Source organism: Galendromus occidentalis, unplaced genomic scaffold (genome assembly GCF_000255335.2).
Source record: "Galendromus occidentalis unplaced genomic scaffold, Mocc_1.1 scf7180000077149, whole genome shotgun sequence".
NCBI classification, from domain to species: Eukaryota; Metazoa; Arthropoda; class Arachnida; order Mesostigmata; family Phytoseiidae; genus Galendromus; species Galendromus occidentalis.
This window is the reverse complement of record NW_003805137.1, coordinates 1-14,843: the sequence shown is the minus strand read 5'-3', so window position 1 is coordinate 14,843 and position 14,843 is coordinate 1. Positions and strand designations below refer to the sequence as shown.

Below are 14,843 nucleotides of genomic sequence, written 5' to 3'. Positions count from 1 at the left end.
ACTAGCAATGCTGGATGTAAACCAACCTCTGACGTTTCAGTCGTATCATGTGACTGATCGATCTCCGATGGTCGCATCTGATTGAAGTGCCGCTTCCATACTCCGACCGATGTCCTTACCAGGGCCGCCTTTCGTCCTTGGAGTTTCACGATGCTACCAGGGGTCCACTTCTGACGTCCCTGATAGGCTCGGGCCATAACTCGCATCCCAGGCCTGAACTTGCTTTGTGACTCGTCGAATTTTCCGGACTAGTCTCTGGTCGCTCTTTCAACAAATCGAGCCGGCTTCTCAATTGCCGACCGATCATTCTTTTCGCTGGAGTTTCGTTCGTTGAAGCATTGTTGACCATACGATGGCAGAATAGGAATCGTTGCAGGGCGGTGTGCAGATCTGTCTCGCCCCCGGTCATGATTTTCTTCAATGACTGCTTCGTAGTTTGAACGTATCGTTCCACTTGACCGTTAGAGGCCGGATGATATGCTGGTAAGGTTTTATGAAGGATTCTATTTGCTTTGCAAAATGCGTTGAACTCGTGAGAAGCGAACTTCGGATCATTGTCGGTAACTATCACCTTCGGTAATCCAAAACGAGCTATGACTTCTCTCAAGTGACGCAAAGTGCTCTGAGTTGTTTTCGGGGTCGAAATGAAAACCTCTAACCATTTGGTATGAGCATCAACCAGGAGTAATAGATGGCGTCCATCTATCGGTCCTGCATGATGAATATTGTCCGTTTCACCTTCCGCTCTAGATACTGAAGACCTCAATCTGTAACGGTCACTGACCGGTCACCACTTAACCCGTTCACAGTGTTTTCAGCATGACCCATATTCGGATGCTCTTCTGTGTTCAACCCTTTCCTGTGACTCGCTATATATAAGGACAATAAACCTCAGCCAGCCAAGGGGGAGCCCAAGACTGACTCTAGTATTCCGTGTGATCATTCTAGCCGAGGTATCAACGAGATACGTATATCTCTTCACCGTTATCAGCACGAGTTGCTCAGAAAGATAAGTGATACCGTGAACCGAAGTGAAGTGTCCATCCACAATGTCCAATCCTTCAAATTCGAGAGAGAAACCCCCTCTACGGCTACGTTCAAGTTGGCGAGGACGACGACGGCGGAAACACCCCGGTATGCGACAAAGACGAACCTACTACATGCGGTCCTCGACCCAGAGTGGTTAGAAGCATTATCCTGGCTGCTGACGGGAAGGACTACATCGCCTGGAAGACCATCATCCCATCGGTTCTCGACGGCGAACCGTTTGCCTGGGATGTCACCCGAGGACGCCTCAACCCACCGGATCCAGAGAAAGCAAAGACGAAGGAGGGCAAGAAACAGAAACAGGAATTCACCATCGGAAATCGAGCCGCACGATACATCCTGATCAACTCGATCCACCCCGACCTGGCTGTGACGTTTGTTAAATATCCTCCGCGGAGTTTCCCCAAGAAACACACCATATGATGGAGAGCGGGCCGCAGCACCTTTGGGAACACCTTGGATTTAGATATTTCAAGAGACACCGGACCGCGATCCGGATGCAGACGCAACGTGGGAGATTCCAACCTGCCTCGTTGCCTGCTAACGACAGACTCCCTTCTCGGGGTACGCTTGCGCACACCCCGGCAAACGTCCAGATGTGCCCCAACGTGCCACTGATGTTTATTTCTCGCTCTCAGCACTCCGATACCTATTTTCTTGGACTGACAACATATACATTTGTAGCACTCCATAAGTGCCCTTCCGGACTTCTCTGGAAGCCCGTTCGAGCTCACTGATTCACTCATCGATCGGCGGCCGCCGCAGCGGCGTCCTCGCCTTCTGCGGCAGTCTCCAATCGGCAACACTCCCACCCACCGAGGAACTCGGTTTTGCTATGTTCTGGAATTCGATGGTTCGACCGCTCTCGACATTGAACACTTTGTACTTCTCCGGTAACAACTTCTCTCAGAGCGCGACAAGTTGGCGACTCAACACAGACCGGCGACACAGATCCGATTCCTCCGCTAGCTCGCAGCCTCGCAGTAATTTCATCCGTTTAACGTAAAACCTCTTGCATAATGAGTTCTCTAGGTTTTCTCTACCAATCCTGGGCTGGTGGTCCAAATTCGCCCGGAATCTTCCCTTCCCAATCCCTTCAAAACCTCGATGCTCGGAGCTCCGATTCACTGTTTTTTTAGTCACCGTGATTCTGAACATTGTTTTCCCAACTCAGTTGCGATGTCTGCCCCTCCACACCGGACCTCGAGAAGCCATTGGACGTTCGCCAATTCTCCCGGTGGACTCCTGGAGTTGTACTTGGACGCCTCCCGGCCGACGTTTCCCACCCTGGATCAGGAGATGCGGTATGAAGTTCAAGTGCGCATATGGGAACTCATCAGTGAGGATATCCGTGACTTCTTTCGCCGTGGTTCGGCGCGCTGCGTAGTCAGCCCGGTTTTACTCCTCTCCAACGAGGCGGATCTCTTGTTCTTCGCGAACTGCTCGCGGCTCACCTTGCGCTCGAAACGTTCGGGCTTCCGTCCGTCACCTCGATTGTTTTTACGATCGACGCGGAATTCCGAGCGCGTCGCGAGCCGACTCCCATGAGCGTCCCCGCACCCCCGCAAGCATCATCCTCGCAGTCCACAACCGCGACCGAGGTTCGCGCAGCCCCCCCCTGTGAATGCCGCCACCCCCATCGTGGAAGCCCCGTCTCCGGCCTCGGCCGCAGCGTCAGCGAATCCTCCCCCGGCTGAAAAGCCTGCTGAGGGCCTTGGACGTCGCGGTAGCGTGTAATAACCCTTTTGCCGTGACCACCTATAACCCGCTTCAGCTCGCACCCGTCATTCCGGAGCCGAACCGGCCCCCCTCACCGCGACCCCTCGGCCTCCCGCCTTGTCTGTGGTGTGTCGGGAATCGCCTTCCCCAAATGAGCTGAAATTCTGCATTTTGTATTTGTGTATCTCCTCGCGAGTCTTGCACATCCGATTAAACCAATAAATATATGTGTTTTGATAAACGGCTGCGGCCTTCCCCTACGTTGGCCTTCTATCTTTACGGTTGTCCCACGTCCAATGGATATAATAATTGGATGGGCCGCTTCAGCATTTTTCCCGATGGAAATCGGACGATACACGTTCGCCTCTTCTTGTCCGCGTCGTCGATGCCGACAAATGAATCTACTCGACCCATTGGCCAATAGCTCCTTGACGCTGCTGGATCGTCTAGCAAGACCACGTCTCCTACTTTTATTGCTCTACTCCGGATAGGCTTTCTAGCATGTGCTCCTCTGAGCTGCTGTAAATATTCCTTGCGGAACCGCTTCCAAAATGCATTTATGATGCACTGCTGTTGCTTCCATCTATCCGACAGAACTTCCGCCGTCGCTCCCTCTATGACCCTCCCGAGTCCGACTATGTCCGGTAGTACCGGTTCCGCTTGACTTCCATAAAGAAGATCAAAGGGTCGCAGCGGCAGTATCTCGTCCTGATCATTGTTGACTGCCGTCAGCGGGCGATCATTCACCACCTTTTCGATATCAGTGAGAGTCGTTTCTAGTTCTCTGAAGCTGAGAATGTTTCTACCGATGATTTTCCTGAGTGGCTGTTTTATAGTTTTAAACATCCTCTCGTAGAAACCTCCGCGCCACGGCGCTCGCTCCGTGTTGAATTCCCACGAAATTCTATGTTTGATCAGAAGCTCTTGGCACTCCCTCGAAGAAGCCATGTCAAATAACCATTTGATTTCTTTCGCTGCTCGACGAAACGGAGCTGCATCGTCCGAATAGAATCTCGATACTGTGGGGTTTCTATTGTAGAATCGCCTCATAGCTAGCAAAAATTCGTAAGTGGAGAGGTTCGCGACCAATTCGAGCCTCACGGCTCGCGACACTGGGCAACAGAATAACATTATATAGGTGGGGAATGGTTTTCCCTCTGTGTCTTTCGCTGGTATAGGTCCCGCGGCATCTACTGCAGTTACTGAAAACGCCGGAGCTGTGCTCATTCGAAACGCTGGCAGTCCCGGAAAAGGTTCCGCCGCGGGTTGAGCTCTGAATTTCACGCATGTTTTGCACCGTTCCACTACTTTTTTTGCTATCCTCCTAGCTCGTAGGATCAGAAATCTCGCCCTAACCCTCTGTAGAATCCCTGGAACGCTACCCGCATGACAGCAGATGCTTTCGTGAAGCCATCTAACGTAAAGCTTTACTAGTTCATCATCGCCCGGGAGGATGATCGGGTTGGCCGTCTCGTACGAAATCCAAACCGCCTTCTCCAGCCTCGACTTGCACCTTATCAGCCCATTATCATCCGCGAACGGATGGTATTGGTGCAACGGACTTTGTTTGGAGATACCCAGACAATTCTTCGTGATTTCCGCCCCGAAATGGTTGCTCTGTATGCTTCTCAATAGATTGCTTTCGGCGTCGAAGAATTCCCCCGCCGAAATCACTACCGATGGATACCTGATTTTGCTTATGACCCTATTCTTCCGGGAGGTGGTAAAAATGACGCGACCAAAATGACGCGACCAAAACGACGCGACCGAAATGACGCGACTAAAATGACGCGAGTCCAAAACGACGCAGGCCCAGAATGACGCGACCAAAAAGACGCGGGGAAAAATGACGCAGGCCCAAAATGACGCAGGCTTTGTCTGACGCGAGCCCAAAATGACGCGAGAAAAAATGACGCAGGTCCGAAATGACGCGGGAAAAATGACGCGAAATAGCCGGAGCGCAGGAACAGCTAAGACGGGCGAGCGAAGCGAGCATACTCGTAGCCATGCCATTCGAGTATGAATATTGTCAACAAATGCCACAGATTGGGTCAGGTTAGGTTAGTTCCCAGGCGAGCGAAGCGAGCATATGCGGAAGCTAAGACAGGCGAGCGCTAGCGAGCATACGCAGACCTCAGTCACTGTGAGGCGGACTAAACCTAAGTGAGGGCAGGGTGGGAGTCTAGTTGGGTTTGGCCGCGCAGCGGCCTAACCGCACTAGGCTCCCTTACTTCGCTTACTTTAGGTTTATAGCCGAACAGCATCGGGAGCTACGTTTGCGTTTAGCATTATGACATTCCATTATTGGGAATTTCGGGTCATTTTTCCCGCGTCATTTTGGACCTGCGTCATTTTTTCTCGCGTCATTTTGGGCTCGCGTCAGACAAAGCTTGCGTCGTTTTGGGCCTGCGTCATTTTTTCCCGCGTCTTTTTGGTCGCGTCATTCTGGGCCTGCGTCATTTTGGCCTCGCGTCATTTTAGTCGCGTCATTTCGGTCGCGTCGTTTTGGTCGCGTCATTTTGGTCGCGTCATTTTTGCCTACACCCTATTCTTCCATCTCCTTATATACGCAATTATTCGTATTGTTTTTGGCCATGATGACAACGCCTTCAGACCGATGGCACACCTCGTGTCGGTCGCAACCGTCGCGTCGCCGCTACCACGCATTGTATTTTCCGTTCGTTCACTATCTTCTTCTCGTATAACGTTGCATTTAGCGAATGGTCTTTTGGCTCTTCACCCCTTCGAAACCATAGTGGCCCGGATATCCAGAAGTCTCGCAATTCCTGAGTGTCTAGCGCCGCAGCCCCACTCAGTAAATCCGCTGGGTTTTCCGCGGATCGAACGTATTTCCATTGACCGCTTTCCGAATGACTCTGAATTTCCTTGATGCGATTTCCGACAAACGCTTTCCAACGCTCCGGCTTGTCTCTAATCCAAGCTAGTACGCATGCGTTGTCACACCAGAAATGAGTCGATTTGAATTTGACTAACTCGGATTCTACTATTCGCTTCGCAATGCGTATCGCAACTACTGCTCCCAGCAGTTCGAGTCTGTGAATGGACCAGTCTCCTTTCAAAGGAGCTACTCTCCCTTTAGACATGATCATTCTCGTGGCAATGTTTTTTCCCTCGAGTATGATTCGCGAGTAAGCGACGCAGCCGTACCCCACCAGACTGGCATCGCAGAATACATGAAGTTCGTTCGCTGCCTGACGCTCGTTGCATACGAACAACCTCTCCACGTTGATTTCCGATACCGTCTTCAGCTTCGCCACTTGTTCGTTATAATTCCTCAGTTCATCTCCGCAGAGCTTCATATCCCAATCGAACTTTTTGGTCCATGAGGTTTGCAATAATACTTTGAACCCAATCACGAGCGGCGCCACCAGACCGAGAGGGTCGAACACCTGACTAGCTCCTCTCAAGATCGTTCTCTTCGTCGCGGCATTATTTTCGAAACATGCCATGGCCGCCGCGGCGTCTATATGCATCGAATCATTCTGTTGATTCCACCGCACCCCCAAAAACTTGAAATTTTTATCCTCGAACGTGACTTTTGCCTCTGGGTTTTTCCGCTTTATGTATTCACCCACTTCTTTTGACGACGTGGCGAATTTCTTTAGAGGGAAGCATCCCGCCTCGAATACGTCTACTAAAATATCCGCGGTTTCAATGCCCTCCTTGACCGAATCAGCTTTCGCAATGATGTCATCGACGTAGAAATGCTTCTTCACGAAATCCAGTAGCTCTTTCTGGTGTGGTCGCTTTTCTATCTCTTTATCCAAATGATATCTTATCCCTGCGCAATGCAGCCACGGAGCTGAGATCAATCCAAAAGAAAGCCTACACGACTGAAACTCCTTAATCGGCGCTCTTGGATTTTCACTAATGCCCGCGGGCCATAGAAATCTTAGATATGTTCTGTGCTTTGGACTGATTTCGTATTGAAGGTATGCCTTCTCTATATCCGCCGTGATGACAATCGTGCTTTGTCTGAATCTCAGTAGTATGAATACTAAATCTGCGATCAGATTTTCGCCTTGAAATAAGACGTCGTTCAAACCCGCCTCGTCACGCGACCGAGCACCGGCGTCATTCACTACTCGAACTTTGAGATTGCCCTCCGTTGAGGCCATTTTTTTTCACCACCGCTAGTAACGGCAAATAATGTGCCGCTTCACCCTTCCTGGGTGGTGCCACCTTCTCAATGAAGCCTTGGCTTAACAGCTCCCTAATTTCCAAGTCCGTTGCGCGCAGTAACTCCGGATCTTTCTGAATTTGCTTTAATAGTCCTCTTAACCTATTTTCCGCCAGTTTCTTATTGTTCCCCAGTGTGTCTTTGTTCGGTTTAAACGGTAAATCGATCACGTAACGACCCCGGGAAGATTTCCGAATTGTCTTCTCGAAGAAGGCCTGTAGCTCTTCATTTGACGCTTCTTCGCTCTCTTTCGAATACGGTTCAATGCCCATCAATTCCGTTTTCCATAAAAATGAAATATCATCTGGGGTTTTGGTCGTAGACGCGGTCGCAACCACGACATTCGAACCACCTGCCGAACCGCATTGAGTCGGCCAAGAGTTTCGCTTGCTTTTGATTGCATTCAGCAGCCATGGATTGGGCGAGATGTCTCGACCCTCCCCTGTGCCGCATAAGAAAAACCCGAAAATGGTTTCGAATGCTAGATAACCGTCGAGTTTTCTGATTTCCCTCCCGAGAATTGGATACAACGTGTCGACTCCTAATAAGATGCTAATTTCTGAGGGCCAATCCCCCTCTCTGGAGTCCGCCACCCGATCCAGGTTTCCCTCATAGCTCACATGTGGCAGTATGCCATTTACCACGTTTTGCATGGCCGTAGCCCGTATGTCTACCTGATTCTCCGAAAATCTACTCTTCAGGGTTAATTCCACTATCCTGCTTTTGCATCGTTTCGGAGTTGCATACCCCGCCGAATTTAATTGGAAGATGTCCGTCCCGACCTCGTAGGCCCTAGCAGCTCTACTAATTCGTTTGTGACGAGGGTTTTCTGCGATCCCGTATCTAAGATAATCCTGCAGACCGTTTCCTTCCCTTCCGCGAGTACGCGGACGTATCCCGTAGGTAGTTGTTTCACCCCTAAATTAGGCAAAAAAATAGGATTTCTCGAGGCCTTGTATTCTTCCCCTTGCCCGCAAGCAACTAGGTTCACTGACGTATTTGTCTGATTTTGTTTCACGCAGAGAAGAACGGAATGCCTACCATTGCATTTTGAGCAATTGCTTTTGGCTCTACATTTTTCCGCTCTGTGATTTCTCGCCAAGCACATAAAGCAAGCATTGTGTGTCGCCGCCAACTTCCGCCGCTCCTCTATCGATAATTTCTTCGTGCATCCATTACTACGATGTTGACCCGCGCAGAATATGCATGAATGGTCCACCCCCGGAGAGACGAGAGCGAACGAGTACTGATTACTGACTGCACCAGATGAACCCGCCGGACTATGCCTCGGCGCGCCGATAGCTCTTTGATGCTGGTTGGGATAAAAGATCGATTGTTTGGTTTTGAAATTTCTTTTCTTGAAAGTTTCGGGTCTGTTGTTATTCCCGTGTCTTTCCATTGCCAAGATCCTTTCCAGATCGATTTTCTCCCGCTTCAAGAACTTGAGCAAGAATTCAAGCCCACAGCTGGGTGATTCACTTTCTCGGTTCGCATCCCTGAGTCTCCTAAGGTAGCCGAAAGGTAGCGCTTTTTCTACCATGCATGATAGTGGCGCTGACATACCTTCGTATGTATTCCCTACCGTTAACAGCGATTGAATATTCTGTACTATGCATTCTACGAAACTGATAAACTTAGCATTATCCCGTAGATCTTCCTGGCACGCCGCCATGACGATGTCCATATGCTGTTTTGTTGCCACCGTGATGTCACCGAAGTCTTCGTAAACTGTGTCCCTCGCAAGCACATAGTTTTCGGCTCTCACAGAGAACCCCGCGATCGCTCGTGCTGCCCGTCCAACGAGAGTCTTCAGCAGCAGCTCGAACTTATCCAGCTCGTCCCAGGCCTTGGAGTCCACATGAAGAACGAACGCATCCTTCCACCTGTTAAACTTCGTAGCACTTCCGTCGAATTTCGGCACTCTTTCGCAGACTTCTTTCCATGATTTCCTCGTGGGCACGTCCGTCTTCCCCTGCTGATTCATCGTAGAGTTCAATTTCACGCCTTCCGCCTGGAAAGACGATTCTGTGCGGACGGATCCAAAGATTTTTCGCTCGCATTTCCTCAGTCGAGCCCTTAGCTCATGTGACGTGTCGGTGTACGTTCTCAGATATTCAGAATGCTTCGCCTCTTCTTCGTCCGCAAGATCGTCCGTCATCAGCGGCGATACCAGAATCTGAGTGAATGCCCTGTCCAGCCTCTTCCACAGATCCTGAATTGTATTCTCTGACGTGACTATGTCGTCCGCAAGATCTGATGAGTCTCCTTCTGTTAGCAATCGCATTGCTCTGTTGCATGCTTTGGTGAGCGCTGACCTTAGAGCTTTGAGGCTAGAGCGCGCAGCCCTGAACTCCCCTGCTGTGACAGCCTCATCCACTGAGTCTTCTTGTTCGAAACTCTGTTCGACATTCTCGGGTATGATGCTTTTTTGATCACCCGGCATTTTGAATTTTTTTCCTTCACTGCACACCCTACTCTAACGTTCTTGCACGATGACTCGTGGTCCGCAGACGTCGGGTTAGGCTCAACACTTCTGACACCAATGTTAGATATCCTCCGCGGAGTTTCCCCAAGAAACACACCATATGATGGAGAGCGGGCCGCAGCACATTTGGGAACACCTTGGATTTAGATATTTCAAGAGACACCGGACCGCGATCCGGATGCAGACGCAACGTGGGAGATTCCAACCTGCCTCGTTGCCTGCTAACGACAGACTCCCTTCTCGGGGTACGCTTGCGCACACCCCGGCAAACGTCCAGATGTGCCCCAACGTGCCACTGATGTTTATTTCTCGCTCTCAGCACTCCGATACCTATTTTCTTGGACTGACAACATATACATTTGTAGCACTCCATAAGTGCCCTTCCGGACTTCTCTGGAAGCCCGTTCGAGCTCACTGATTCACTCATCGATCGGCGACCGCCGCAGCGGCGTCCTCGCCTTCTGCGGCAGTCTCCAATCGGTAACAACGTTGTTCTTGGACAACGCAGAGGACATTGGAGCCCAGGAGATTTGGAGAAGAATCCGGATCAGATTCCAACAATCAGACGGTACCAAGAAGAACCTGTCCGTCGCCAAATTCCTGCGCTACAGATACCAGCCCGGATCGACTGTGTCCGAGAATCTCCTAAACTACAAGAAGATCGTTTATGAGATGAACCAGTCAGGCTTCGCGCTCGATGATGATCTGACCACTTCCCGTCTGCTTGAATCTGTGCAAGCGTCCCGGGAACCCTTCAGGCAAGCTTGGAGTGCCCGTTTGCACGTATCTGGTGACGAATCCAGGAAAAGTGTTGAAATCCCTGATTGTCATCAACCTCCTCTTGTCGATGACCCTAAGTGTCCTGATCTGGTATAACGGTGAGGGTTTTTTTATTACTTCATCTGTTCTTTTCATTTTGTCCTAGTCAATCTGTTCTTAGGACGCCGTGAGATCACGAGACCTCCACGATCACCGGCACCATTCGCCTCTTTCCAGGATCCTGTGAACCAATCGTCACAACCTTCGGATCAGTTTCGATTGTCCGCTCAATACCGACCCTCCTTTTTCGCTGTCTGCGGAAAAACGGCATTTGGGTGTGTAGGCACGCACCCCAAGGAAAATGCCTTGTATTAGATGGCACCCTCCCGGTGCCTAGCATCGCGATGTGCACGGAGGTGCATCCTCTTTTGAGGTATCTAGCTGAAGGTTGTCAAACACAGGAACACATACTCTATGTGTGCTCCTCATGAGGAATAAAATATTTCCCCCACTGATCTGCGCCTGATCAACCAGTTACGACATTCCAATTTCCTCTGAATTCACTCTTTCCCTCTCACAACATGATTCGGTAACGCTTACCGCGAACAGAAACGGATTTTCCACTCTCCGTGTTCGATCATGTCGTATCAGTCCATCGATCTCGAGTTTGAAGATCTTTATCAAGGGAGTGTCGTCATGACTCTCCTCTCATCTCGTTCATCCCGCGCCACGCGGTCGTTCTCTCTGTGCGCGAGAGTGTTCTCTATGCTCTCAGCGATGCTCCTAATGACCGTGATCTCCGTATATTCCGGTATGTCTGAGTTTTCCGAGGATTTATCAATCCTAATTTTCATCCAATTAGTTGAGTTTCATTTGACAGCAATCGGATTCATCGTGGCCAGTGAATCCACCGATTCCATCTCCAATATCACCTCGACTCATTCATCAAGCTCTACGAATATTCCTCAGCTTCCTACAACTTCAAAATCCGCGGAATTTCAAACATTTGACTCATCGATAATTCCTTCAGTGCAATCCCATTACCTTATTTATGCTCCGCTCCATCCATAACTAGACGCCCGGAGATCCGTCACTCGTGAGTCGGGTACCCGTCACTCCGCTGCGGATGTTTCAACATCAACACGCAGTCCGTTTCGAAGCACCACTCATCATTGGCACCCCTTATCGACTGTGACCGCATCCTCTTCACCTAGTTGGCGCCGGCAAAGCAGCACTCGTTCCGCTACGGGTCCAGTTTACAAAACCGCCACACCAATGTTTGAATCTACTCGCTCCACCATGGCGTAATATCATACTTCCAGTACGACTCCAATCACCGCAGCCGCTTTCTCCACCGTCGGCGTCGGTTCATCGACGAGCTCCACGCATGATATCTCCCTTCTCACGACTGGAATTCCTTTCTCAATCGCTACGACTCTGAACCCGTTCGATTCGACCAATTCATCGAGTGAGAATGTTTCCGAATCCGACTTTTCTCACGAGAGCTTCTCTGTCGCAAGAGCTGCCATCTCCAACTCGCGATCCGTCAACGATCCCTCGACCAGACGTTTCGTCTAGCACGAAGGCTCCGAATTTCGTTGATCTCGATATCCGCCGATATCGCTGTCGCCGCTTCTCTCGATTTCGTGTTCGTATTTCAAGAGCAAACCAGCACTGTATTTTCCTCGAAGTTCACGCTCGCGTTCCGACTCATCTCACGGCCAAGGAATCCGAATTGACCGACATTTCAATTTCTGCTCACGATGCAACCGAGATCGCGAAGCTTTGTCGGAATCATTCGATAATAATATAATGTTATATATAGAGATAGATATAATCCAATAAATTTCTCTGAATAATTTGAGTGCGTTTATTTTTTTGGGATATGAGTTTCAATTCATATGTACCAGAGAGCATGCCATATCAGATCGGCTCCGTAGTATCGAAGCACGGACCGTCTTGTCCCCCCGTGGACGTGGGTGGCTCCGGCAAACTCGCATAGGAGCTTTCCCTCCTCTTCCTGATCCATCTGATCAGTGAGATGATGCTGAATACGAGAAATGAGAATGATGACAGGATTGAGTATCCAATCATGAACTTGATCCAGCGATTCGAATTTGAGTCAGGTGTCGGACCCGGAGGAGCAGGCGTTGGGCCTGTCGAGATGGTGTCGTTGGGTGGATGTGTCTATCGAGATCGTTCCAAATCTCTTCGCCTCTGTTGAGACTAACTTTAGAATAGCTACACTCATTCTTCTAAGCTAAGCTTTCTGTAGCAAGGACAGCAATCGAAGTCTACGGAGACAGCGCAGTCTGAAGAAGAAGTGTGAGTTGTGCTGCTGCGCTAAACGTTGCGAAAGTATTCGAAGAGCAAAGAGACGTCGAAGGATGTCCCGAGGAAACACAAGTCACTTCGACATCAGTCAGGTCGGAGATAGGCGCTCCTCCGTTACAAGGATACCATGGAATCGTTTCGAAAACCCGGAGGATCAAGGCGATGATGAAATAAATCTGGAGGAGTTGGCCTCCTCCCAGCGGTCAGCCGACGTCATCAGGCCCGATGACTCACAAGTGGAACATGGTCGGAGCTCCAAGAGGCGACACGCCAAAAAGAAGAAAAGTAAACTCATGAGGAGGTTACTGTTGCTCGGGAAGGTCACCGCCACCCTGTTGGTACTCGCACTGATCTACCTCTGTGTGAGGTTACAATCCGCCCTTGGTAATGCCGTGTTCCTCACCCATCTGTATAGATTTTTGTTTGCGATTTACAACATCCTGGTGCAATAAAATATTTTTTTTTGTATTTGGCCTAATCCTGAATTTTTCTTGTTATCCTTCGCAGAGTCGAAACTCGTCTCTGAGGGCGTATTCCTCACAGAGATCAGTGAGGAATATCCAACATCACCGAGCACTACCGAGCAAGATCTCCTCAGTCGGCTTTTGCCGACTGAGGGGATGAAAAATTTACCGACTGTCTTCCATGACATGTCGATCGTCTGACGAGCACCAAGTGTGCTTCAGTTCAGTAGAGAGGGCTTGTGTGCTTCGACATCGAGGGGCCACTGTTCGACCCCGTGGTGTGCTTAAGGCCACCCGGGTTAGATCAAGCTCCCTCGATGCTATTGTGTCAGCTATCGGTAATGTTGATTACTGTGCAGATAAAGATTGGTATTTTGAGACCTGATTCGAAGCGTTTTCTCTATGGTGTCTGTCAGCCTTCGCGTTTCACTGGTAGCAGCCTGCACTGGTGGCTGTTTCCCACTGGTCCAGTGTACTCGACCCTTGTGAGCACTCGCCCCCCACTGCAGTCCGTCCTCAAGCTCACCCCGCCCGATCTGCTCCAAATGGTCTTTTAATTTGGCCATGCGGTTTAGGGTGTCTTTGTTAGAAAACCGTTCTCCGAACGATCTGCTCGCTCAGGGGACTTTGTTCGAGTCCAATTAGTAGGACATGCGTTGTTTAGATTCATTCGGACATGTGTCAGTTTCATGGTTTGAAGGGGAGAGACCCGGACCGTGTTTCGTAGTTTTTCGGTCGTTCATGCTTAGGTTTTTCACTTGATCTCGAGTGCTCTCCGCTCCAGTCACCACTCTTTCCCTCGTTATTGTTTAGCATAAAAGACATGCTATTTTTGATCTCATTCACTCTACTCCTAGCCTCCGAGTTCTCCGGGCTCAAGATCACACAGTGACCCAGCGTGTTCAACCATCAATCCCCGATCTCACCCAGATTCCCATCCCCTCAACATGTTCATCGGTACCGGACTTGACAAGAAAACGTCTGAAGCTCTTGCCCGTAGCCGGGAGCTTAATCACGGTCTTTTGAAGCTCTTTTGTGAACACGAGCCCTCCGATGGAGAGAAGCAGCTTCTGGACACCCAGAGACTCATTGATGAGCTAGAGTTCTCTGGTGGGAGAACCCACGAAGAAGCCACCAACGAAGCCACCGAGAAATGGCGGACCTTCAACGCAGAGATGAAGGATGTATATCTCGAAGAGAACCTATACTATTGGCTTGATCTGCCACTAGCAGATGAGGAGCGTGAGGAGGAGCGTAATGTGACGCGTCTCCTAATGCTCAAGCTCCTCCGAACTCGTAGGAACCACCGGATTGAGATCGGTGTGCTAAAAGATCTTCTGCATGACGCGCAGAAACGTGTGGCGAAAACTGGAGGAGGAGAAGAGAGGGTCTTCCTTGAAAGATTAAGTGGTGACCCGTTCACCAACAGGTTGCGGCTCCACCGGTGAATCCACATCCTCCGTCGTTGGACGGTAGGGATTATCTTCGGTGGGCTCAGGTACTCTTTGGTACCTAGCTCGCAATCTGTTATTTAGTTTCCTTATTAGGTATATACTTGTTAAGAGTGTCGCAAATAAAATGTCTGCAGTAGTGATTACTTTCCAAACCACGCAGTCTTCTTTTACAATTGGTTTGGGAGGGATTGGTCTCTGTCTATACCAGATCCATAATTCTCTGCCTCCTAATGTGGCTTGATCTTCGGAGATGCAAGGTGTCTCATCGTCAGCATTGTTCTGACACACTGTAGTGCTCACGCACTGTACATGAAACATGTCTCCGATTGATTTCCTATGAGACATGGTTGACCACGTGATTTGCCATTCATCACCACAAT

General features: G+C 49.9%; 1 protein-coding gene across 1 annotated transcript; it reads right to left on the bottom strand.

Annotated features, from left to right (window-relative positions):
* Positions 1-3,042: 3,042 nt before the first annotated feature.
* Positions 3,043-9,410, bottom strand: LOC108863955 (uncharacterized). The gene is made up of 5 exons (XM_029110897.1): positions 8,531-9,410; positions 6,879-7,409; positions 6,656-6,790; positions 5,393-6,568; positions 3,043-4,439 (listed from the first exon to the last, which is right to left on the bottom strand). The coding sequence occupies exons 1-5, from the start codon at positions 9,408-9,410 to the stop codon at positions 3,043-3,045; spliced, it is 4,119 nt and encodes a 1,372-aa protein (XP_028966730.1).
* Positions 9,411-14,843: the final 5,433 nt, after the last annotated feature.

Bases quoted from the DNA above. Each gene is read 5' to 3' on its own strand.
- LOC108863955 (XM_029110897.1), bottom strand. From the start codon at position 9,410: ATGCCGGGTGATCAAAAAAGCATCATACCCGAGAATGTCGAACAGAGT. The intron at 6,791-6,878 runs GTTCGAGTAGTG...ATCTGATCGCAG, and splicing joins CAACGGAGGGCAATCTCAAA to ATTTAGTATTCATACTACTG. The intron at 6,569-6,655 runs GTGAAAATCCAA...TGCATTGCGCAG, and splicing joins TCTATGGCCCGCGGGCATTA to GGATAAGATATCATTTGGAT.